The 20,728-nt window shown below is 37.4% G+C and overlaps 1 protein-coding gene across 1 annotated transcript in view; it reads left to right on the forward strand.

Annotated features, from left to right (window-relative positions):
* The window catches only part of CDC40 (cell division cycle 40), a 42,955-nt gene extending 22,403 nt beyond the window's left edge, over positions 1 to 20,552 (forward strand). Inside the window, exons 4-15 of the mRNA XM_075145662.1 lie at positions 689 to 772; positions 2,788 to 2,927; positions 3,554 to 3,650; positions 5,364 to 5,503; positions 7,101 to 7,175; positions 7,843 to 7,888; positions 9,290 to 9,391; positions 10,689 to 10,804; positions 10,888 to 11,021; positions 16,168 to 16,244; positions 18,483 to 18,627; positions 19,545 to 20,552. Of these exons, the coding sequence (XP_075001763.1) occupies positions 689 to 772; positions 2,788 to 2,927; positions 3,554 to 3,650; positions 5,364 to 5,503; positions 7,101 to 7,175; positions 7,843 to 7,888; positions 9,290 to 9,391; positions 10,689 to 10,804; positions 10,888 to 11,021; positions 16,168 to 16,244; positions 18,483 to 18,627; positions 19,545 to 19,722 (1,334 nt within the window). The 3' untranslated portion in view covers positions 19,723 to 20,552. The remainder of the gene's footprint in view (positions 1 to 688; positions 773 to 2,787; positions 2,928 to 3,553; positions 3,651 to 5,363; positions 5,504 to 7,100; positions 7,176 to 7,842; positions 7,889 to 9,289; positions 9,392 to 10,688; positions 10,805 to 10,887; positions 11,022 to 16,167; positions 16,245 to 18,482; positions 18,628 to 19,544) is intronic.
* The last annotated feature ends 176 nt before the right edge of the window (positions 20,553 to 20,728 follow it).

Here is a 20,728-nt window from a genome sequence, read left to right on the forward strand (position 1 = left end):
CCCAGGACTGCCAAGGATGAGTAGCATTCTCTTTGACCCAGTGGAGGTGTGGGCAGGGCAGGGGGCTGCGGGGCCAGAAGCTGCTGTTGAAGCCAGAGGGCTCTCTGTGCACAGCAGCAACGGGCTGGTTTCAGTGTGACTTACTGGCTTCACAAACCAAGGAACAGTGCCCTGAACTAAAGCAGCATCTGTTTAAAATCATGTGTCACTAACATAAGATTTTGAGCTAGTCTTTTCCTTATGCCATGTTACAACAAGAAGAGGTTGCTATGGCATTTCAAAATCTAATGTTTGCATTACAGCAAACGGGTCTGAATTCAGTGTTGACCTCAGTTGGAGCAGGGTGTTGGGCCAGGCCTCTTGAGATTCTGTGACTTTGCTTCCTGTGACTACCCTCCCTTTGTGTCTTATGTTAACTGTTGCCTATTATATTTATTTGCTTCTCTATCTTGTGCAAATTTAAGCATTCTGGCAGCAATGCATACTCAAGGGCCTCATGGTAATACTTTGTAGTAATCTTCATACTCAGGCCGAGTGAAAAGTGGATGGGATTTCAAAGTTATCAACCCTTCCTCATCCCTAGCTCCTTGAGAGCCAACGGGAAAAAATTTGGGGGGGGAGAGTAATAACAGTTGTACAAAACTAAAAAGCTTGAAATAACAATATTTTATTTCTCCTCTTGTTCTAGGTTATGCATTAGATCCCTCTATAGATAACCCTGAAGTTGCTACAAAATATATTGGTTCTGTAGAAGAAGCTGAAAAAAATCAAGGTAAATAATTCAGAATCCCATATAAATGACTTGCAACTGACGACTGTTTCCATTTCTTCACTAAGAAATGGAATAGGTGTCAGCAAAGGAAGGAATTATGAGAGACTTACCCATGTCCAAAGACACAATAAATGAAGGTGTGTTGCAATTGTAATGAGAAGAGGGGAGAGAAATATTGGGGGGCTTTGTTTTCCTGAAGTAGCAAATATTTCAGGCTATCATTATGTCAAATTTCAAATTAGGATTTGTAATTGGAACCTAGCCAATCGCATGAATAGAATTGATCTGTATATTTGAAACAGAGCTTTTTGGTCGTCTTGAATTCTGTCTTAGCTAAAACTGTCACATGTCTGCATTAGGATACTTGTATGTTGGGTTAATCACCTTAACTGCGCTACTCAGTAGCAAACTGATTGCTCTGTATGCAACCTCTAGTGTTCTGTTGGGAATTGCATGTTATCTCTGCTTAGCAGAGTTAAGCTGTTTGGGTTATTTGGAAAAGAAAAACCATTGGACGGTTGCCAAACGGTAAAGGCATAGCATGCCCCTGGGAGGACTGACTACCAGAGGCATGGGGTTTGTAATTAATACTTTGATACAAGATATTTAACACTCAAAGTGACTTATTTGCATTGGAAAATTGTACCTGTGTAAACTTTACAGTTATGCTTTCCCTTGCATGTCTTTTTCTAACATCTTATTCACATGTATATACAAAGGTTCTTTATTTCCGTGTCCTCTTCCATGGAATATATCCAAGATTATTTCACTCTTTCCTTCCAAAGTAATGTAAAGAAAATAGACTTATTTTGGTATAGCAGCTACAGACATTAGACAGAAATGGCTAAGATTAAATAATTTCAAAAATAAAAAAATAACCTTATCATAATGGAATTTTAGTAATTTATTTTAAGAAAACTCTTCATTAATATACGATTCCTTCATATAATCATTACTTTAATTTTTACATTGCCTATTTCCCCTTGCTGATACAAAGCTCTTTTTGGCTCCTTTGCATTAAATGAGTATTACTGATGCTGTAGGAAAACATTGTTTGAAAATGGCACATAATTGTATATACAGCCTTTTGAAAAACTTCTAAGTCATTACTTTAACATCTTTTAACTTTAATTTTTTTTTTCCTCCCATATCTATATTGTTTAATGGTTTTGACAAATGGAATTCTGAGGCCCAGCATTTGTGAAAAGCTATCATTTATATGAAAGAACAAGGTAGTGCTTGGAGGTAGATGACCATGTTAATGGGAACAAACTATTTAATAGGGCTTGTAGCGATACGCCAAGGGAGAATGGTTTTAAACTAAAAGAGGGTAGATTTAGACTAGATATAAGGAAGAAATTTTTTAGAGTGGGGGTGGTGAAACACTGGAACAGGTTGCCCAGAGAGGTGGTAGATGCCCCATCCCTGGAAACATTCAAGGTCAGGTTGGACGCAGCTCTGAGCAACCTGATCTAGTTGAAGATGTCCCTGCTCATTGCAGGGAGGTTGGACTAGATGACCTTTAAAGGTCCCTTCCAACCCAAACCATTCTATGATTCTATGACTTTTTACTAAATTAAAATACACAGTTGTGATTGGAGTTTTGGGAGACTTGTCTTATTTTGGTTTGGGGGTGTTTTTTTTTTTTTTAGAAACTGAAAGCCAATTGTTAGGACTCTACTCTTTCAGACAGTGCACTATTTAAAGTATGAAAATTGATGTATTCATACAGTCTGCAGACTTTATTGTTAAAAATGCATGGGTACATGCATAGTTAAATACTCTAACAAACCATGACACACAGTTTAAGTGGTTCCCCTGTTACTGTACATAGTTAGCAGTGTTCATAGTTAGAAAAGTTAGCAATGCCTTGGCCAATTTTGCTCAAACGCTTTTTCCAATTTGCTATGTGTGTTGGAAGGAGTGGTGGTGGTTTTTTTCTTTTAAACTATGATGCGACCTGTGATGTTGTATTCTGTGTTAGCAGCTAGGCAGTGCATTGTTTCTTTCTTCAGGTTTAACAGTGTTTGAAACAGGACAAAGGAAAATTGAAAAAAGGAAGAAATTCAAGGAGAATGATGCATCTAATATTGATGGTTTTCTGGGACCATGGGCAAAGTATGTTGATGAAAAAGAAGTAGCCAAGCCATCAGAAGTAAGTACTACTTTAACACAATAGATATAAATTGTTACTACATTGCAGTGGTTTTAACAGAGATCCAGCTGCAGTAGTAGTTTTTCCAAGTAGAAGATCCATGCTATGGTTTAGGGTGATAAAACATTTCAGGTGATATGTCCAAATAAGGTGTTCTGAATATTATGCATTCAATTCCTTGCAAGACTGTTTGGAAATAAAATTAATGGTATCTGTGTGTAGTGTGTAGAGTCTGATTAAAAGATGTTTATAAACAGAAGCAGCTTGAAAAGAATCAAAAGTAAAACTTGTTTAAAAAAGAAAAGAAAAAAACAAACAGAAAAACAATTACCCCCCCAAAAACCCCTCTCCAACCAACAAACATCCTTCTTATTCAGTCAGTGATGCTTAGCTGTAGTCTATGAATAAAAAGGTAGTATTTAATTCTCTTCAGTGTACATAGCTTTTTAAATTATTCTGGTTTTGATAAAGATATTCTCTTTATTGATGCTTAGAAATATTTCTAATCTCATTTAGCAAATAAATGTGTTCTTAATAGTAAGTAAACGGTAGTGCAGTTCTGGATTTTGTTATGTGATTCTGAATGCTGAATTTTTAAAAGTCAAGATCATGTTTTATTTGACCAGGAAGAACAGAAAGAGTTGGATGAAATAACAGCTAAGAGGCAGAAGAGAGGAAAACTAGAAGATGATAAACCTGGAGAGGAGAAGACTATATTACATGGTAATGGCATCTTCCTGCCTGTTCTCATTTTCTTGCTCACCGTGTTTTCTTGCCTGCTGTGTTAATTAGTAAGGATGGCAGACAGCCTCAGCAGTTTTGCTGAGGCACCTTGATGTTTCTGTATTGGAGATAATAGCGCTCACATGAGTAAGCATAAAGGACAGGGAAAGAGATAAACTTGGACTAATTCCGCTTCATACTGTGCAGAGCAGCGTGGAAATGTTATCTTTCAGGGTACTGGTTTTATTTATTTATTTTTAATGGTACTACACGCACATACCCCTTTCCTATTTTACAGAGCAAACATTTTACAAGTTATGAGTTTGGCTTAGTTTCAACTTCAGAATTATTGCCGTTCTATGTGTCAGTACTTTCATCAGCAGGTAGTGCTTTGAGTTATGGCTTACATACAACTTAGAAAATCACTTGGACTTTATACTTCCTCAATTCTTAATGTAAATGTTCTTGCTGTCATACTATGAATAATTTTGTATCAAATAATTACCCTATGGAAGCCTATAGCATGTGGTACCTTCAAAGAAAATGGTTTGGTAACTAAGTAAGTAAAGTTAAGTGAGTTTTGGAAACTGTTCTTTCAACTCCCTGCATGCAAAACAGTCCTGCCTTATATTGCTTGGCACAGATACCTAGGTAAACCAAGTCTCTCTTTGTTTACCACTTTCTACAGCCAGGCTCACATGCACAAGCTGGAGCATCCTTTCTTATATGCATTAAAGAAGAAATGGCTACGAGATATGCATTGATGACATTAGTACTTCATTCTATTTATATGTAGTAGATGATGACAATATTTATTGAATAGTGGCAAGCATAACAAATCTGAAATTTTAGCATTGAGCCTTCTATAGAATCATTATTTTGTATCCAACTTTCATGGTCTCTACCTGAAGTCTCACAGTGAAAGACCTTAAAAGATAAACTTTTATTTTTTCAAACAGAAACATTCCAGAAATACGCCATTTTATAGACATATGTAAGCATTGATACTGTGCAGGAGGTCACTTGTACAACCAAAACTGCTATAACAATATCCCAAAAACTGAGAAATTAATTTAATCAGTGCACAGTTTAATATCACGGCTATCCAACACAAGTCTACTCTGAAATATCTGTTTCCATGCACAATGCATCCCTGCATGTCTGACTGTCTAATCACTACTTAAATCTAGTTAAAGAGCAGCTGTTGGCTACCGCTGACAAATATTGGTTCACACTGGCTAAATGGATCTTTTTTCCTGCCATCTGTAATTCTGTTGATGTGACTGACACAGCACAAAGCTGGCTGGAATGTGAATTGCAAGCAAATGCCAGGGTTAGAGTTGCACATTATAGTCTGTGTAGAGTTAGTGTAAGCAAACCCTTGTTGGCTGGAGGAACTCTCTTGCTGTTTGATGAAGAGTAAGGTGTGTAGGGGGGAAATTGTCTTAATGTTCAGATTATCAGATTCCAAGCAGACTTTGCTGAAATGACTTAATTTGAACTTAACTGATGTCATATAAGATTCCACATCTGTGTCCTATGAAGTGGTTTTTTCTTTTTTTTCTTCCCCCCAACCCATTCCCCTCCCACTTCACAGCAGAGCAGCTGTGTTGAGAAAACCTTAATTGTGTGTGGCTGTTGAGCCTTTTGAAGATTACAACCTCTTAAAATACAGGCTCTTGGATTCTCAGAATTCTGTGTTTACCTTTTCAGTTAAGGAAATGTATGACTATCAGGGAAGATCTTATCTTCATGTCCCTCAAGATGTTGGAGTCAATCTCCGTTCTACAGTGCCACCTGAGAAGTGTTATCTTCCAAAGAAACAAATCCATGTGTGGTCTGGACATACAAAGGTAGGAAGTCGTGTTTGTGAGCGTGCATCATAAAAACCCACGTCGCTTTGTGTCTGAAGCTGATAACTTCCTTCTGCTGATACTTCAGTTTTATAGGAGTATTTTCGTCTTTACCACATTATGCATGTAATTGGTTGCGTTACATGCTCACACAAGGTGTTTGCATGCTCAAATGCAGTTCTTTACCTGCGTATACTTTTTCACGACCATAGTGACTTCCTGGCCTCCTTTAAAGGGACAAATATTATTCAGTGAATTCTGTGGGATTTGGAGTTATTTCCTAAACTACCACGTGAATAAGAGTAAGGCTAATTCTAGAGATCCCTGAAAATGCTTTTTTTAATAGTAAAAGTACTTAAGGGCTATTTCATATCAAACTTACAAAAAGTTACATAGGTTTTGTGATTATGATGCATCAGCACTACAGGATTCCCAAATACAGCTATTACCTTTGAGAGGTCTGCCTTGTTAAGAGTTTTCTTTGATGATGCTACTTAACATTTACAGTTTCTTCTTGTGCTAGAGCCTGTAACTGTATGCATAATTTTGGTATTAAAAAAGTGTTTCACTGCTCAGATTTGTAAAGCCTATACTCAATTTGCTGCTGCTTTTGTCTGTAATTTTCAGTATTGCTTGAGGGAATGTGCTGTGCTGCAATGGACAGCACCTTAATGATATCTGAAATATGGGAGAAAGGAGGACACAGAACACTTACAGCTTTTACCCTTTTTGAGTTGAGTCATAGCTCTGAACTCTTTGTCAATGATTGCTGCATCAAAGAGCTTGTAGATGCAACTATCAGTGCTTTCAAGAATAACATCTCCTCCCCAAAGCTCTAGTCACTTCTCTGCCTATTATCCTATTGAAACAGACTGATGCATAAAATAGCTTTTTTCTTCAAACAAGAGATGAATAATGATATCGATGAGAGAAGCAAAAGAAAGATGTGCTGACAAATCTAGAAAAGCTGGGGGATATAAGTAGACAGTAATAGGGAGGATAAAGCACCCAACTCCAACCAGGGGTGGGAGGAACTGGATGGAATATGAACAGAGTAATAGACATGAAATGGCAAGAAGGACATCAAACCATGAGTACTTGGCGGTTCTTTGGACTTCCTCTGCAAGGAGTACCTGAAGTACAGATAGATGGGAAGATGCTGTGCCCAGGGAATCTGAGTTCAGTGGGTAGGAGTCACTGGTAGTATAAGTAAGAAATGGACTGTCCAGAAATTTTTTTTGTGGAAAACTTCCTCACCTGCCCTACCTGAAAAGGCTTGTTATACAGAAACGGTCGCCCAAACCCACAATTTGTATTTCTTTGCTGTGTTTACCACAGTAATGGTGTAAGTGTTGAAGGAGGGTATATATACAGCTGTTGAAGTGAATCAATTTGTTGCCAATAACAATTGTTCAAAACACATTGCTGTTTTTAAAATCCAATGTCGGTAGGTTATTTCTTTTCAAGATACAGTATCTGTATGTTTTATGTTTTATCTGTATGTTTTATGGTTTTTTTTTGCTTAGAAAAGAGGGCGAGTGAACTGAGGAAATATCTAGATGCTCCACTTACTGTTTAACTATGTCCTTATTTACAGGGTGTCAGTGCAGTTAGATTGTTTCCTCTCTCTGGGCATATACTGTTGTCTTGCTCTATGGATTGCAAAATTAAGGTGAGTTATTTTTCTATTTTCATGTATATATTTTATATCATCATTGAATACAAACAATGCATTTTAGAATACTTAAACATTTGGTACTTCTACCAAATACCTTTTGTCTGTGTTACTTTTATTTTTCTCACTTGATTTTTAAATTACACATTCGTTGGAATAAAGATTGAAATAATACACAAGACTGTGGGTGTTAGAACAGTGTTAATCATTTAGTAATAGCATTTAGAAGGTCACATGTTCCTCAGGTTATTGCCTTTGTTATTATAATAATCTGTTTTCTGTGAAGCCTAGTTTTACAACTAGCAATAGGTTTCTGTTGAAGTGTTTTACTGAAGCATTTGTGGTCTTGAACTAATCTCATTTTAGTCCAGCATACATCATATTATGATAATTTTTTTTTTTTTTAACTAGCAAAACCTTAGGGCTTTAAAGTTGGAATATAGTATGGAGTTTTTAGTTCTTTTAAGGGGGGGGTTGCTAACAAGAAGGTGACAGAGCATTCTTGTGAATTCCTAGGTAGATAGTTGTGGTTAATCAGTAGATGTCATACATTTGTAATTAATTTCTTAAAAGATGTTGCCATATATGTTTCCACTTAATTTCAGTTAATCATTATTGTTTAACAATTGACATTTTTTCTCCCCATCCCTTTTTTTTTCCCAAGCTATGGGAAGTATATGGTGATCGAAGATGTCTACGCACATTTATTGGTAATAATCCTTTTTTTTTAAGCTGATGTATATTTAAAACAACTTCATGGAAGGATATGATTTAGGTTAGCTTAGTAATTTATCATAGAGAGGACTTGTGGGCATCCAAGGCAAATGGTATTCAGTATAATCTTGGCAATAAGAATTGAAAAAGGTGCAAGTTTTTATTGAACCTTTGTCATTATTCCAAGCAATTCAACGTTGATGTGTAACACCTTACAACCCTTAAAACAAAACATTAGTGTACTGCAATCATCAATACTTTATGCAAGTCTCCTTTCCAAAGGCAAAATTGTGAGTTAAATTGCCCCATCTTCATGTTGAGAACAGCAGCCCTCTGTATTTACGCAGTGAGGGCATCTCGTGGTCTAATGATCCCACCTTAAATAGGTGGTCTCTTCTGTGCTGAGTTTCTAGTGCAAAAGCATGGGAATTTTTTTTTAGGTTCAGGTGCCGCCTTTGTTCATGTAATAGGTGCTTTTTAAAGCAGATAGCTGAGAGAGAGAGAAATGCGAACTTCCGAGCGGCCTTGAATGCAGAACAAAAGCAGCTGACTCTCCTTTTGAAATGGGAACATTTCTGGAACACTGAGTGAATATATGTTGAGTAACAACAAAGAAGTCTTTTTTCACCTAATATTTCTGATGACAGCAGTGTGGTGAAGATGATGGCTCAAAAAAGGTTCTCTCTCAATAGACTGTTCTTTCTGAACAGTTTGACTTTTTCTCAAAAGGTCCTTATTATCAACCAGACTCACCTGCTATTTTGCTGTATTTAAATTACTGTGCCAATATTTTAACTAAAGAGATCTCCTACAAGTCTGATGCAGTGGTCAGATGAAAGTATTGGGGTTGAGGGGTAGCAAGATTAACACCAGATGAAAGCATTCTTAACTTTCTGATCTAATATTTCCCATATTTTGTACCTGTTTTCTAATCTTAAATGTTTCTCCTTTAAATGTATCTCCTGTAGTGTTTGTCTCTCCTCTTTTTCATTAGATGTCGACATTTATTACAGCGTTTTAAACTTCTCTTGCAGCTCTTAACTGTGACCAGAACAATCTTTGAAGCCAACAGTACTTAAAGTTCTGCTTGTATATCAATTTATGAATGATGCGCAGTGATTGGTTCTGTGTGATGCTATTGTTTCTCTCTCCAGTGCTTTAGAGGTGTGGGGATTTGGGGGTTTTATTCTCATCGTTCTTTAGGAGTTAATTTTTCTTTCTCACTTGAATCATTCTTTACTAGTGCTCATGAGGGACTTCAATAAGCGATTTCCTTGTTCTCTTTGCATTGTTAAAGACTGGAGCATTTAACTTGAATAATGTTTTAAAAAAAAAAAACATTAATTTTAAGCATGAATGGATAAAAGTTTGTCATCGCATTTTTTCTATCTCGGTAGGACATAGTAAAGCTGTTCGAGACATCTGTTTTAATAATGCTGGCACTCGTTTTCTTAGTGCTGCATATGACCGCTATCTTAAGCTCTGGGACACTGAAACAGGTAGGCTTGTATTTGTAGATATTGTTATTTGGCACTATGTTTAATTAATAGTAAATATCAAGATATATTATCAATCAGTCAGGTTATTTCCAATTATCCTTAATATCATCTTGTAGTTCAGTGTTTAGGCTTTCATTACAGGATGAATAGTCTTTTTTCCTAAATGTTCAGTTGTTATCTGTAATGGTGCAATTGACACTACCTATACACCTGTATTTCATATACCTTTTTATCTGAGAAGTTTGATAGTTATTTGTAATGCTAGAACAATTTTCAGCAAAAAGACAAAATTTTACCAAATCAGTTAATTGCATGTTTACATTTACAGGCATAAAATTAACGAAATCGCACTTTAGACCTAAATATGCTTAATTTAGAATAATTATTTCACTTGATCTTTCAATTAAACTGAGCTTGAAGAGCACTCCAAATAAGAAAAGGTGGTGGAAATTGAGCTGCTGGTATGGGGAGTGGAGGTTAGATCTGATGCTCTCACAGAACTGCCTGGGAGATGCTCTGTAACATTCTGCTCCAAATAGTTCCTTAAGCTAAAAAGATACAGGATAGATTTCGTCAATATTCTTTTAAACTGAAGTCTGTTCCTAAGACAGGAAGTTTCCATGTTTGAAAAGACATTAGCTTTCTTGGTTAGCAGAGCCGCTAGTGTCTTACAGGTGACAGCCAGAAAGGTGTAAGTCAAATTCTCCAGACTTGAGTCTAGGTCAGTTATTTAGACACCTGAAAAATGTATTGAGCTTTTGGATTAAAACAGGCCCCTGTAAGTTACGGATAACATCCGATAATCAGGGTATTTATGGCTGAGGCTAGGTCAGTGGTTTGTTTTGCAGTTGGATTACTGTTATCCTTTTCTAGACTTAGGATTGAGGAATTCTTGCCTGAGTTTGTCTCTTGTCAAGAAGACCTCTGATCCTAAGGAGGTGATGCAAAGTCAACAGTCAGCTTGTGATATCCTGACCAGTCCTGATGTCCTTGATATATCCTGATGATATACAGGGTACTGAGCAGTTACATTGTTTGGAAAGCTGTAGTAAAGGTATGGAACAGTTCGTATGTGTATGTGTTTATATAGGTGCATGCATACGAACATGTGAAAGAAAGTATAATCAAAGAGCAGGGTAAATTCTACCCTCTAATCCTCTCAAGGGCTTTAAAACAAGTATTTCCTGCTGTTAGTAAAGTAAAAGTAAAAGGAATGGTTTTTATCAATATCTGCCAAGAACTAATCAGCCCATTGAACTTCCAACCTGACGCACTATGAATGGCTTGTCTGTTGCAGGGCAATGTATTTCAAGATTCACAAACAGGAAGGTTCCTTATTGTGTCAAGTTCAATCCTGACGAAGATAAACAAAATCTCTTTGTTGCAGGAATGTCAGATAAGAAAATTGTGCAGGTATGTCTACTTAATATCTCTTCCTCTAAAAACTATGATATTTAGTAAAAAACAAGGTCTTATTCTGACTTTTTTATTTGTAGTGGGATATTCGAAGTGGTGAGATTGTGCAGGAATACGATAGGCATTTGGGAGCTGTCAACACCATTGTGTTTGTGGATGAAAATAGAAGGTTTGTGAGTACATCTGATGACAAGAGTTTAAGAGTCTGGGAATGGTAAGTTTAAAAATTTGAGTTTTAACTTATGTATATTATGAGCAAACTGAGAAGAGAGTTTATTTTTAAAAGTATACATAGCACATAGGACACTGGAGTGTACCAAGTTCTAGCTAGCTGAGGAAGAGCTGAATTTGAATTTCTATAGATTTTTATATGATTATATATGCAGTAGCTAAAATGTTTCGCAATAAAGTAGAACCAGAACAATCTCAGCTATTGTTATTGCTAATTTCTGATAACTGTTGGGCATATAGTCTGCAAACTCCTGCATACTGCCACTCAGTCTAGTATGGGTCATAGTTCTTAAACATTTTTGTCCAGTAAAAGGAAACATCCTTTCCAAAATCTTACTATAATACTTTCAATGTCTTTGAAATCATTCTTAATGTTTAATAGTGAATTACTGTCCCTAGCTTACTGTCCTACTGTACTGCAATATTTGAAAACTGTTTTTAAAGCCTACAAGACCTAAATCATTGTATGCAAAGTAAAATGTCTTAAATAGCTTCTGTTTTATTGGTGCAGGTTTTATATGGGCATTGGGCTGTATCCATTTTTAGCATTTATTATTAATAATTTATCTTAACATTGTATCTTTTAGAATCATTTCTCTAAAGATTTTAATCTTTAAAACCAGTTGTTTCCTATCACGTTGCTGAATGCTAATCAACCCATCCTGGCTTACTGCTTGAGACACTTCACAGATATCCTGGTCCCCCAAAGAAAGATACAACAGTCCTGTCAGCCTGAAGCACGCTGCACTCTATTAGTGATCTCTGTTCTCTCTCCTTTCCGCAAGGGTGTATTAGTTTTTAAATTAACCTTTTAAAGAAATGTCTGCTCTGTTACATTAATGTGTGTCAGTTTTGAAAGCTTTGAACTTGGATGTGCATAGTAATATATAATATTTGGCTCATGTATGAAATAGCTAGCTTAGTATACCTTCATTTCTGGTTTTCTGGTAGTCTGGGTTTTTTGGCAATCATTGATACCCACAGTATGACTACAATAGATGACAGAAAAGTGAAACTCTATCTAAGAAAAACTCGTAAAACCATAATTTTAAATGGCTTCCAATTTTTAATCTATCTGGGGAGAAACCAAATCTCTCCTATCTCAAATGTTTTCCACAAGGTTCTAGGTACTAAGATTTTCAGCTTAGGACTTTTAAGATTTCTCTAGGATTTCAAATTTCTTTTTGAAATAATCACTCCCATATCTTTAGGTATCCATTTCATTTTGCCGTTCACGCATGCAAAGCTATTGCACAGTATGGACACTAGTTCAACAGCTCTGTGACTAATCAGTTCCTTCCTAGTTTTTTTCTTTTTAAAAAAACCTAGACAAGAGACTCCGATCTGTGGTATTTGAATGTTACCCAAGCAGCCAGCAAAACCCTCAGCATGCCTGTGATCGCCTGCTATCATTGCCAATAGCAGCGGTGGTAATGACCAAAGTCTGGGAACGCAGGCTTAGACTAGACATGTAATGCTGTCACCATATGTCACTCCAAGAGAGCCTCTGTTCAGTATTTCATAATTAGACCCATGTATTTACTGAGCTCCTTAAAGAAAAATCTTCACAATATCATATCTGCTAAGGAGTGTCTCCTCTCTGGCGAGTGGGAGGAGGATCTCACTTGCACAAATCTGTTATTTCCTTGAGATTGGATTGCCCTTGTTTTGTGAGCTTTGTGTTGATGGCTGAAATAAATAGCGAAGTGGGTGGATTTAGTCACTTTGTGGGGAAGAGTAGGAAAGGCAAAAAGGTTCTGGCATGGGAACATCGCAACCTGATTGTTCCAGTAGCAGAAGTTTTTTCCTTCTGAAGAAAAAAATATGTACTGAGCTTGCTGTATGCTGAAGAAAGAGCTCCCTTGTTCAGATAATAGGGAACTCAACTGTAGGCAATATTCTCTAATACAGTCATTGGGGGTTTTTTTTGGTTTTATAAAAAGCAAATGTAATGCTGTCTTCCTAGGCACGACTTGAAAACCTTTCTCCACAACCTGCCATGATACATATTAATCGGTCTGTAGGCATATTTCTATAATTTTAAGATCCAGATTTTTACAATGCATTAAAACTAAGTTAATGTATGCAGTACAGAAGCTTTTGGAGCTTGAAAACTTCCATGGCAAATTATTTCATGCTGCACCTCAAATCCTTTTTTCCTAAGTTCATAAGGAAAATTATTTGCAACTTAGGATGATTTGGTTACTGCACCTTTTGGCATGTTTCTTCATACGTTCTTTGGCACAATATTTCTTCAGTATCCTGCAGGAACAAAGCAGAAGTAATTATGACCTGAGTATGGCCTTAAAAGCCAGTAATTAAAGCTGGTCTAATTGCTTAGTTTCAATTGTCTAGAGGAATTTTGCAGCATGTTTTGTAAACACTTTGACTTGGCCAGAGCTGGTAATGGGATGCCATGTCAGACTTCATCACAGTGAGGAACTTCTCCCCTGAGAATTTAAATCTCCTTTCCCCAGGAGTTCATCCCATGCACAGATGTCACTGTGCTGTACAGTGAATTGCAGTTGGTTGGTTGCTGAAAGTTCAGACTGCAAATATAGGCCAGGCTCTTGCAGCTTAAATGGTTTCTTTAGGAGTCTTAATGGGAGTACTTTAAAATTTGTCTGCTTTTGCATTTCATGTGGTTGTATCGTTAGAGCAGTGATATTGAAGTTGACATGGGTATCGTATTCTGTGTTCTTTCTTCTAGAAATGCAAAATGTTATTTTGTCTTTGTCTGCTTCATGTGTGTCTGACCTACTTGGATAAACAGTTAAATGATTTGGGCAATTGACCTTGGACGTTTTTATTTCCTTTTACCTTCAAGTCAGCTGGCAAACCAAGAACTGTACATTGGTAGCTTAGTTATTATCCTGGCAGGCTTAGGAGGCTTGTCATCTCTGTAAAGCTATACCCTTTAGCAGGCCTTTTCTCTCCATCGTTCCTGGTAGAGATACGGTAGTCTCCTGAGAGAGCTCTTCATGATGTGCACATCCCACAGTTGGATTGGCTTGGGTTTGGGGTTTGGTTTTATTTTTTATTCTTTCTTTAAAATGATTTTTCTCTCCCCTGCTTGGGGAAGAAGTTGTATTAGAACCCCAGAGTATCACGTTTCTAAATCTTGGCTAGCAGGTAGTACTTTTGGTATTTAAAACTCTTCAGCCTTTGAAATGCTATGAAGTGGGGAAAGGACTTGAAGATCTTTAAATTTAAAAATTTGAACAAACAATATATCACATGAGTTTTGAGGTCAGGCAACCATGACAGCATCTTTCTTGGTAATTTTTTTTAAAGATTTTTTTTTTTTAAGGAAGCAGGCTGATATTACTTATTTAGCAATTTGACTGGAAGGAAATGTGAAACATAAATGTATCTCTTTATTCTGCCTAATAGTTTAATGCACCATATCCTGCAGCTGTCCTAAGTGTGTCTGGTGGGTTTCAACATAAAGCAGAGCTGTCTTGAATAAATTCCAGTAGATGAGCCTGCCTTCATTTGTACAGGGAGAGAAGGCAGGACAACCTGTGCTGCATTTAAATTTCTCACTGCAGTACGATTCAGCATTGGAGACACATCTTCTTGATGAGACTTTTTTTTAATGGAGCTTCCAATGGGATTGCTTTTACCTGGCATTGAGGACTCCAGTTAACCGGTGGGCTGAGGAAGTGCTGAGGAAGTGTTGGATGTTGGGAGTTGATCAGGATCTGGCCTTACTGCAGCGATGACCTTGTGTCCTGTTGCAGGTGGGGTTTGAAGCTCTTTGGGTATTGCTTTTTGGGGCACGGGGGGCTGCACTTCCTGTGCTGTCATGTTGGTCAGCCTCAGAGATTATGTGGACTCTTTGGTCCTTTACGGATTTACTGTCCAACAGTAGTCTTAGGTCTGCCTGTTTGGAAGCCAGTTATCCCTGCGTGTGCTCTTATCCGTAGAGTGTATTAAGTGGGTTGCCCTTCTTAGCAGAGGGGTGAATGATTTTAACATTTAACTCACAGGAACATTTGTGTTGCTTCCTGACAACAGAACAGCTTCTCACCCTGCTGCCCATGTGCACTTTACTTAACACAAGATGACGGGAAATAAGTTACTCCACAATAAAATAGAATTGTAATTACCTTGCTAATGTCGACCATATTGCCATCCAGCAAGGCTCGGTCAGCAAGTACAAGGCAGCCACCCACGCTCTCTGCTCCAGTAGTGTCCCAGCAGCTCTTCTACTGTGTGAATTAGACAATGAAGTCATAACCATCCCCTTTGTATTAATTAATGTTGCTACAGAACATTTTGCATGTGTTTTGTGCTGAATACATTAATCAAATCTATTTTCTGCTGGAGATTTCTTTTGCTTAATGAGAAAGACACGTGCGTGCCTTCCCTTTTTAGCAGTCTTCTAGTGTAGGATATGAGGAATACTGTGAATATGCACGGCCCGTTAGTAATCCAATTTATATAGTCAAAACCAAATGACAGTTCTGCAGAGTAAGGATTAGACTGTACTTGTTTATTCCCTAGGTCCACATGCCTTTGTACAGGACAGTCCTGTATGGAATCGAGACCAAGGAGTTCACAGTTCAGTTCAGCTGTGAACATTTGGAATTGGTTGGCATCCCATTTGGGGAGATCAGGAGGAAAAGGGCATTGTCAGAGAGACGAGAGAAAGAGGCTCCTGTTTTCTTTTCCTTTAAAAAAAAAAAAGGGAAGAAAAGAAAAGGCAGAAATATTCTAGTTAAAACAAAACTGAAGTCAGTACGACATGCCAATAAGACACATGCATATATCAATCTATTCTTGCTACCTATATAAGAATTTTGTAAGAGCTGCAGTTAAACGGAGGCGATAGAGTATCTTTGTGTTACGGTTTTACTCTTAACAGTTGGAATTATGGTTCTGCTTTAGACTCTGGGTCATTTGATTGGGGTAAATTCACTCTATCAGATGTTATCCTGTAGGTGGCTCCATAGCTGGAGCTCTCTAGGTGGGCATTCATCATGTTTTTGAGCTTTTGCGCATTTTTCCTTTGGACACCACCATATGCTCTCCATGGTTCAGTGGCTGAGTAAATCAGCTGACTGGAGACAGCCCTTTGGAAAATCTCCATGTCTTCATAAAACACATACTTCTTCCTTTTGCAGGGACATTCCTGTAGACTTCAAGTACATAGCTGAGCCAAGTATGCATTCGATGCCAGCCGTGACTTTGTCTCCAAATGGTAGGTTAACACTTTACTGCCTTCTTAAGCCTAGTTTACCTAGGCATGTCTTACTGATTATCTCTCTGAGAGATAATCATACTTACAGTAAGCATATCTTACTGATTATAATGTTGCCATTTTACATCCCCCTGCCACCCCACATTACCCCACCCCCCCCCCAAATCAATATGTGCTTTTATTCCAAGATTGGACTGGATCTGGTTTTGATTTAAAAGTCTTAGGAAGAACAAGTATGTCAAAATGAGGGGTTGTATCAGGATAACTGTATCAATTTAAATTTAGACCTTCATCCAGACAGGACAAAAGGACTCTTTCTTTTCATAGAGCTACGATGTGCTCTTTGCTGCATTTAAAATATTAAGAGAAACAATGGTGGGAACTGACAATGGCTGCAAAGTACTAAGCAAGTTCAGCAGTCCTTGTGGTGCCACCATTAAAGCAGAAACTGATGTTGTACATGATCCTGTTAATGCTGTTCCTTTCTGTTCTGAATATAGCCCAAATAACTCTTGCATAAGAGAAATCCCCAATTATCTTAGTGTTAATGTTTCACTGGTGTTTACGTTCTTCAGTTAGAATCAAACTGAAGGAGGATAAAGGTTTAGTGCCTCCAGTAATCAGTGAAAATCCTTCTAACAGGACAAAATCTCTGTTATCTGTTTTAGCCAAAATTAAATGGCTTTAGTGTCAAAATTATGAAAGCATTGCCAGATTTACAGTTAACAGTCCCATTATGCTGAGTAGTGGCTGATCAACTTGTTGCACAGCTAACGTTTTCAGCCAGCTATCAGCATCAAATTGTCTTTGCTTTGCAGTGTAAATATTTTATTCTTAACAATAGAAGTGGGTTTCTAATTTAAAAAGGAAGATTCTGGAGAAAAAGATAGCTGCATTTAAAAATGTTAGCTTCCTAAGCTGGCGTATTTCAACCCCTGTTTCTGAAATTGCACAACTGGCTGTATTCTGATCCAGTTTTTCAGTTCATCTCATTGTTCCACATTGAAGTACAGGATTTCTCATTCTTTTTCCAGTTCTGGCTGGCCAGCATTTGAGTATTTGATTTCTGAGATGAGACAGTAAATGATGTTAGGGATGAAGTAGTCGTCTTTTCAGCTCAAGACATCACTTGTCACATTAACTAACATTATCTTGACCTACAGTAGTCCAGTATCACACAAAACATGTTCTTTCGGAATAGTTATGCTACAGATTGTACCAGACACATCATGCATCATTTTGGAGTTAAATGAGTCCTTTAAAGACAAGTAAATTGAAAATTTTACAGATGTGGAACTTTTCTGCTTAGGGCACTAATTTATGAATCTCATCAATTAAAATCTTTCTCCTGAGCAATGCAGGAAACAGACCTTTTAAAAAGTAGAAGAGGAGAATAACATGCTTGAGGTACACACTTGATTTGTTTCTTTGGGAGGCTGAAGAAAATCCTCAAATTCCAAGCTAGTAGCTGGAAGTGTGGTCAGATGTAGTCAAGTCAGCACATTTTATGTTATCATTGTTTGCATAAAACACTGTAAAGGCAGTGACGATACGCAGAGTTCAGGACAGAAGTCTCTGTTCTACGGTGTTCTGTAGCACATCATCTTCACTGGATTCTCAAGCAGGAGTTAATGCACTGCTGAGACGCAAAATGAGATAGAGTTAAGATTAGAAAAGCCTGGGTTTTTTTCTTTCACTAAAATATCTTTATTAAATTGTATTCCATTAGGGCAGAGAATACTAAATATTTGCAAAAATTTATAAAGATTTTCAAACTCCTGAGTCTACCTTAGATCTGTTTTTCCGTAAAGAAAAAAGGTGACCATCTTAGAATACCCACAAAACAGGTAATCAAATATATTGCAGCTAGATGGGGTTTTTTCCACATCTGAATTACTTGATTATGTGCACCAGCAAGCTTACTCAGTAGCTTAAAAACTTACCAGTATGTCAGTGGGGTTGGTGCAGCACATTGTTATAACAGCCAGAGCTTTTTTAGAGTCCTGAGTGCATTTTGTAGGAATAGGCATCCCAAATCCTGTCAAACATAAGGTTTTGCTTCCTGGCAGTTGTACCAGGCGGAAGCAATATCAGCTGCTACCTAGAACCCTGATACATAATGAAAATCTGGATTAAGATAGTGCAAGAAAAGTTATAAAAATCTCTTAAAACTTTCCAGTTGAGTCTCCTTCTTCAGATGCAGCGCTCTGATACCACCTTTGTTTATTGCATTTACAGGGAAGTGGTTGGCTTGCCAGTCGATGGATAACCAAATTCTGATTTTTGGAGCTCAGAACAGATTCAGATTAAACAAAAAGAAAATTTTCAAAGGTCACATGGTAGCTGGCTACGCTTGTCAAGTGGATTTTTCACCTGACATGAGGTAAGTTTTTGTGGGAATGAGCTTCATCTTAAAACTTGCCGGCACAGACACTAAATTCTTTTGAATCCTCTGCAACATTCATTGATGCACAGCCATCCTATTAACTCAGCCTCAGAGAGAGTTCTCTAGCTAAGCAGCAGAATGGAAAGTTTGCTCTTGTCATTCAATAGGACTAAGTTATACTCAGCAGTTGCTCTGAGCAACATTTAGAAAACAGTCCATGTAGTCCAGATTCCCCATTCTGCAAAGATGATTTACACTGCTGTTAAGCCATCCAGAGATTTCCCTTGTTTTCCCTAGCCCAGGTGCAGCACAGGAGGCTTCCAGTTCTGACTTGCATCTGGCTCTTTTTGCACGTGGTCTGCAGCACAGGGTCTATTCCTGCAATATGCACTTGTCTAGAATACCTGGGATTCAGACTTGCACAGTTTTCCCAATTTGCAGGTCTGCTGTGGGTATCCTCATTTATAGTTCAGAGAACCATCTTTTTTATCCTATTTGCGTAGTAATATGCCCATCCATTTACCACTGTATGTACATAAGATATTCATTACTATAAAAACTGGAGAATAACCTCAGCAAAACTGGAGGAAAAAGTGGAGAGAAGTGTCTATAAATTTTAGAGAAACCTCTGGCACTTTCTCTTTTGCTGATGTATTCTCTTTAGTTCCAGTAACACGGTGTATGGTATAATCGCATTGCTTGGCACATTTACCTCGCAGTTGATGAATCACCTTCTGCAGGACTTGTGTGCTTCAGAGCACAGCCTGAATGCTAATTCTTTGGTAGGTATGTTTGCAGACTGTCAGACAGGAAGCTCACTGGGTGAAGCTCTTTTCCATTGCTCAATGTAAAAGTGTTGTAATACAAGCGGTCTTCACACATGATACAGCTTTTATTTAATCCTGTTAATATAGCTATGTGATATCTGGAGATGCAGACGGAAAACTTAACATCTGGGACTGGAAGACAACAAAACTCTACAGCAGATTAAAAGCACACGACAAAGTCTGTATCGGTGCAGTGTGGCATCCACATGAAACATCTAAAGTCATTACATGCGGCTGGGATGGTCTTATTAAACTATGGGACTAAAGAGGATGCTACGAAGGTCTAAAGATGTAAGTCCTGCATACACCTGAGATTAGAGTGAATTCTGCTGTAAGGATGGGTAGACATTTGTAATAACTGCAGTTCTCAGCTAGCTGTATATATGCACTAAAAATGGGAAATCTTCAGAAGACACAACTGAAAGGATATCGTTCTAAATATTACCTCTGAGTATGAGAAGCTGAGGTCACGTGAAGCATGCAGAATCAAGTGTTAGTTTGTCATGTCACTGTTTGTGCAAAACGCTCTTGTAAAATAAAGTAATTTTAAGAAAAACTATTTTTGTGGTTCTGGCTGTCAGAGATGTGGGGAGTTAAAGGAGAAAACCAGCAATTGTGTAACTCTCTGCCTAAGAAGAAATCTTTGATATCTACTGCAACAGAGCTGGAGAAGATGCATTTGTTTACCTGGTTTTGGGTGGTATTTTGTTGTCCCCAAAATACTTCTACCTTTATAGAACACAAAGCCACTTGCTAAGATCTGTTGATTCTCAGTAGAAATGAAGAACTAATCAGAAGCTAGCGGTAGTCAGATAAACTGTATCAACTGAAGACTGTATTCATAAACTCTTGGTTTCTGTCTTTATTTAACAATAGCATCATGCTGATCGCTGAGTTTCATCTTTGCAAGTACTCCTCAATTTCAAGATTTTGCTTGTAATGGTTGTGTGTTAAGTGTTGTTTTTTCTCTTCCCATATGCTGTTAAGTTCCAATAAGCATGACATCTTAAAAAAAAAAAAAAAGGTGAATGTCTCTTGTTCAATTTGGAATACATTGTATTATAAGCCCCATAAAGCTTTTGACAATTTAATGTATATACATGTCACACTTTTTCTCTTTAAAGAACTTATTTTTAATAAATCTTTTTATAAAAAGTCTGCTTATCTTCATTCAATTCTTCTGTCTAGCAGAGTTTATTATTATTTTTTACCATTTGGTATTTTAATTTGCAGTTGTAGCAGTGTTCAGATAAACTCATTCTCTTGCACTG

The sequence above is a fragment of the Calonectris borealis genome, chromosome 3, assembly GCF_964195595.1.
Source record: "Calonectris borealis chromosome 3, bCalBor7.hap1.2, whole genome shotgun sequence".
Taxonomy (NCBI): Eukaryota; Metazoa; Chordata; class Aves; order Procellariiformes; family Procellariidae; genus Calonectris; species Calonectris borealis.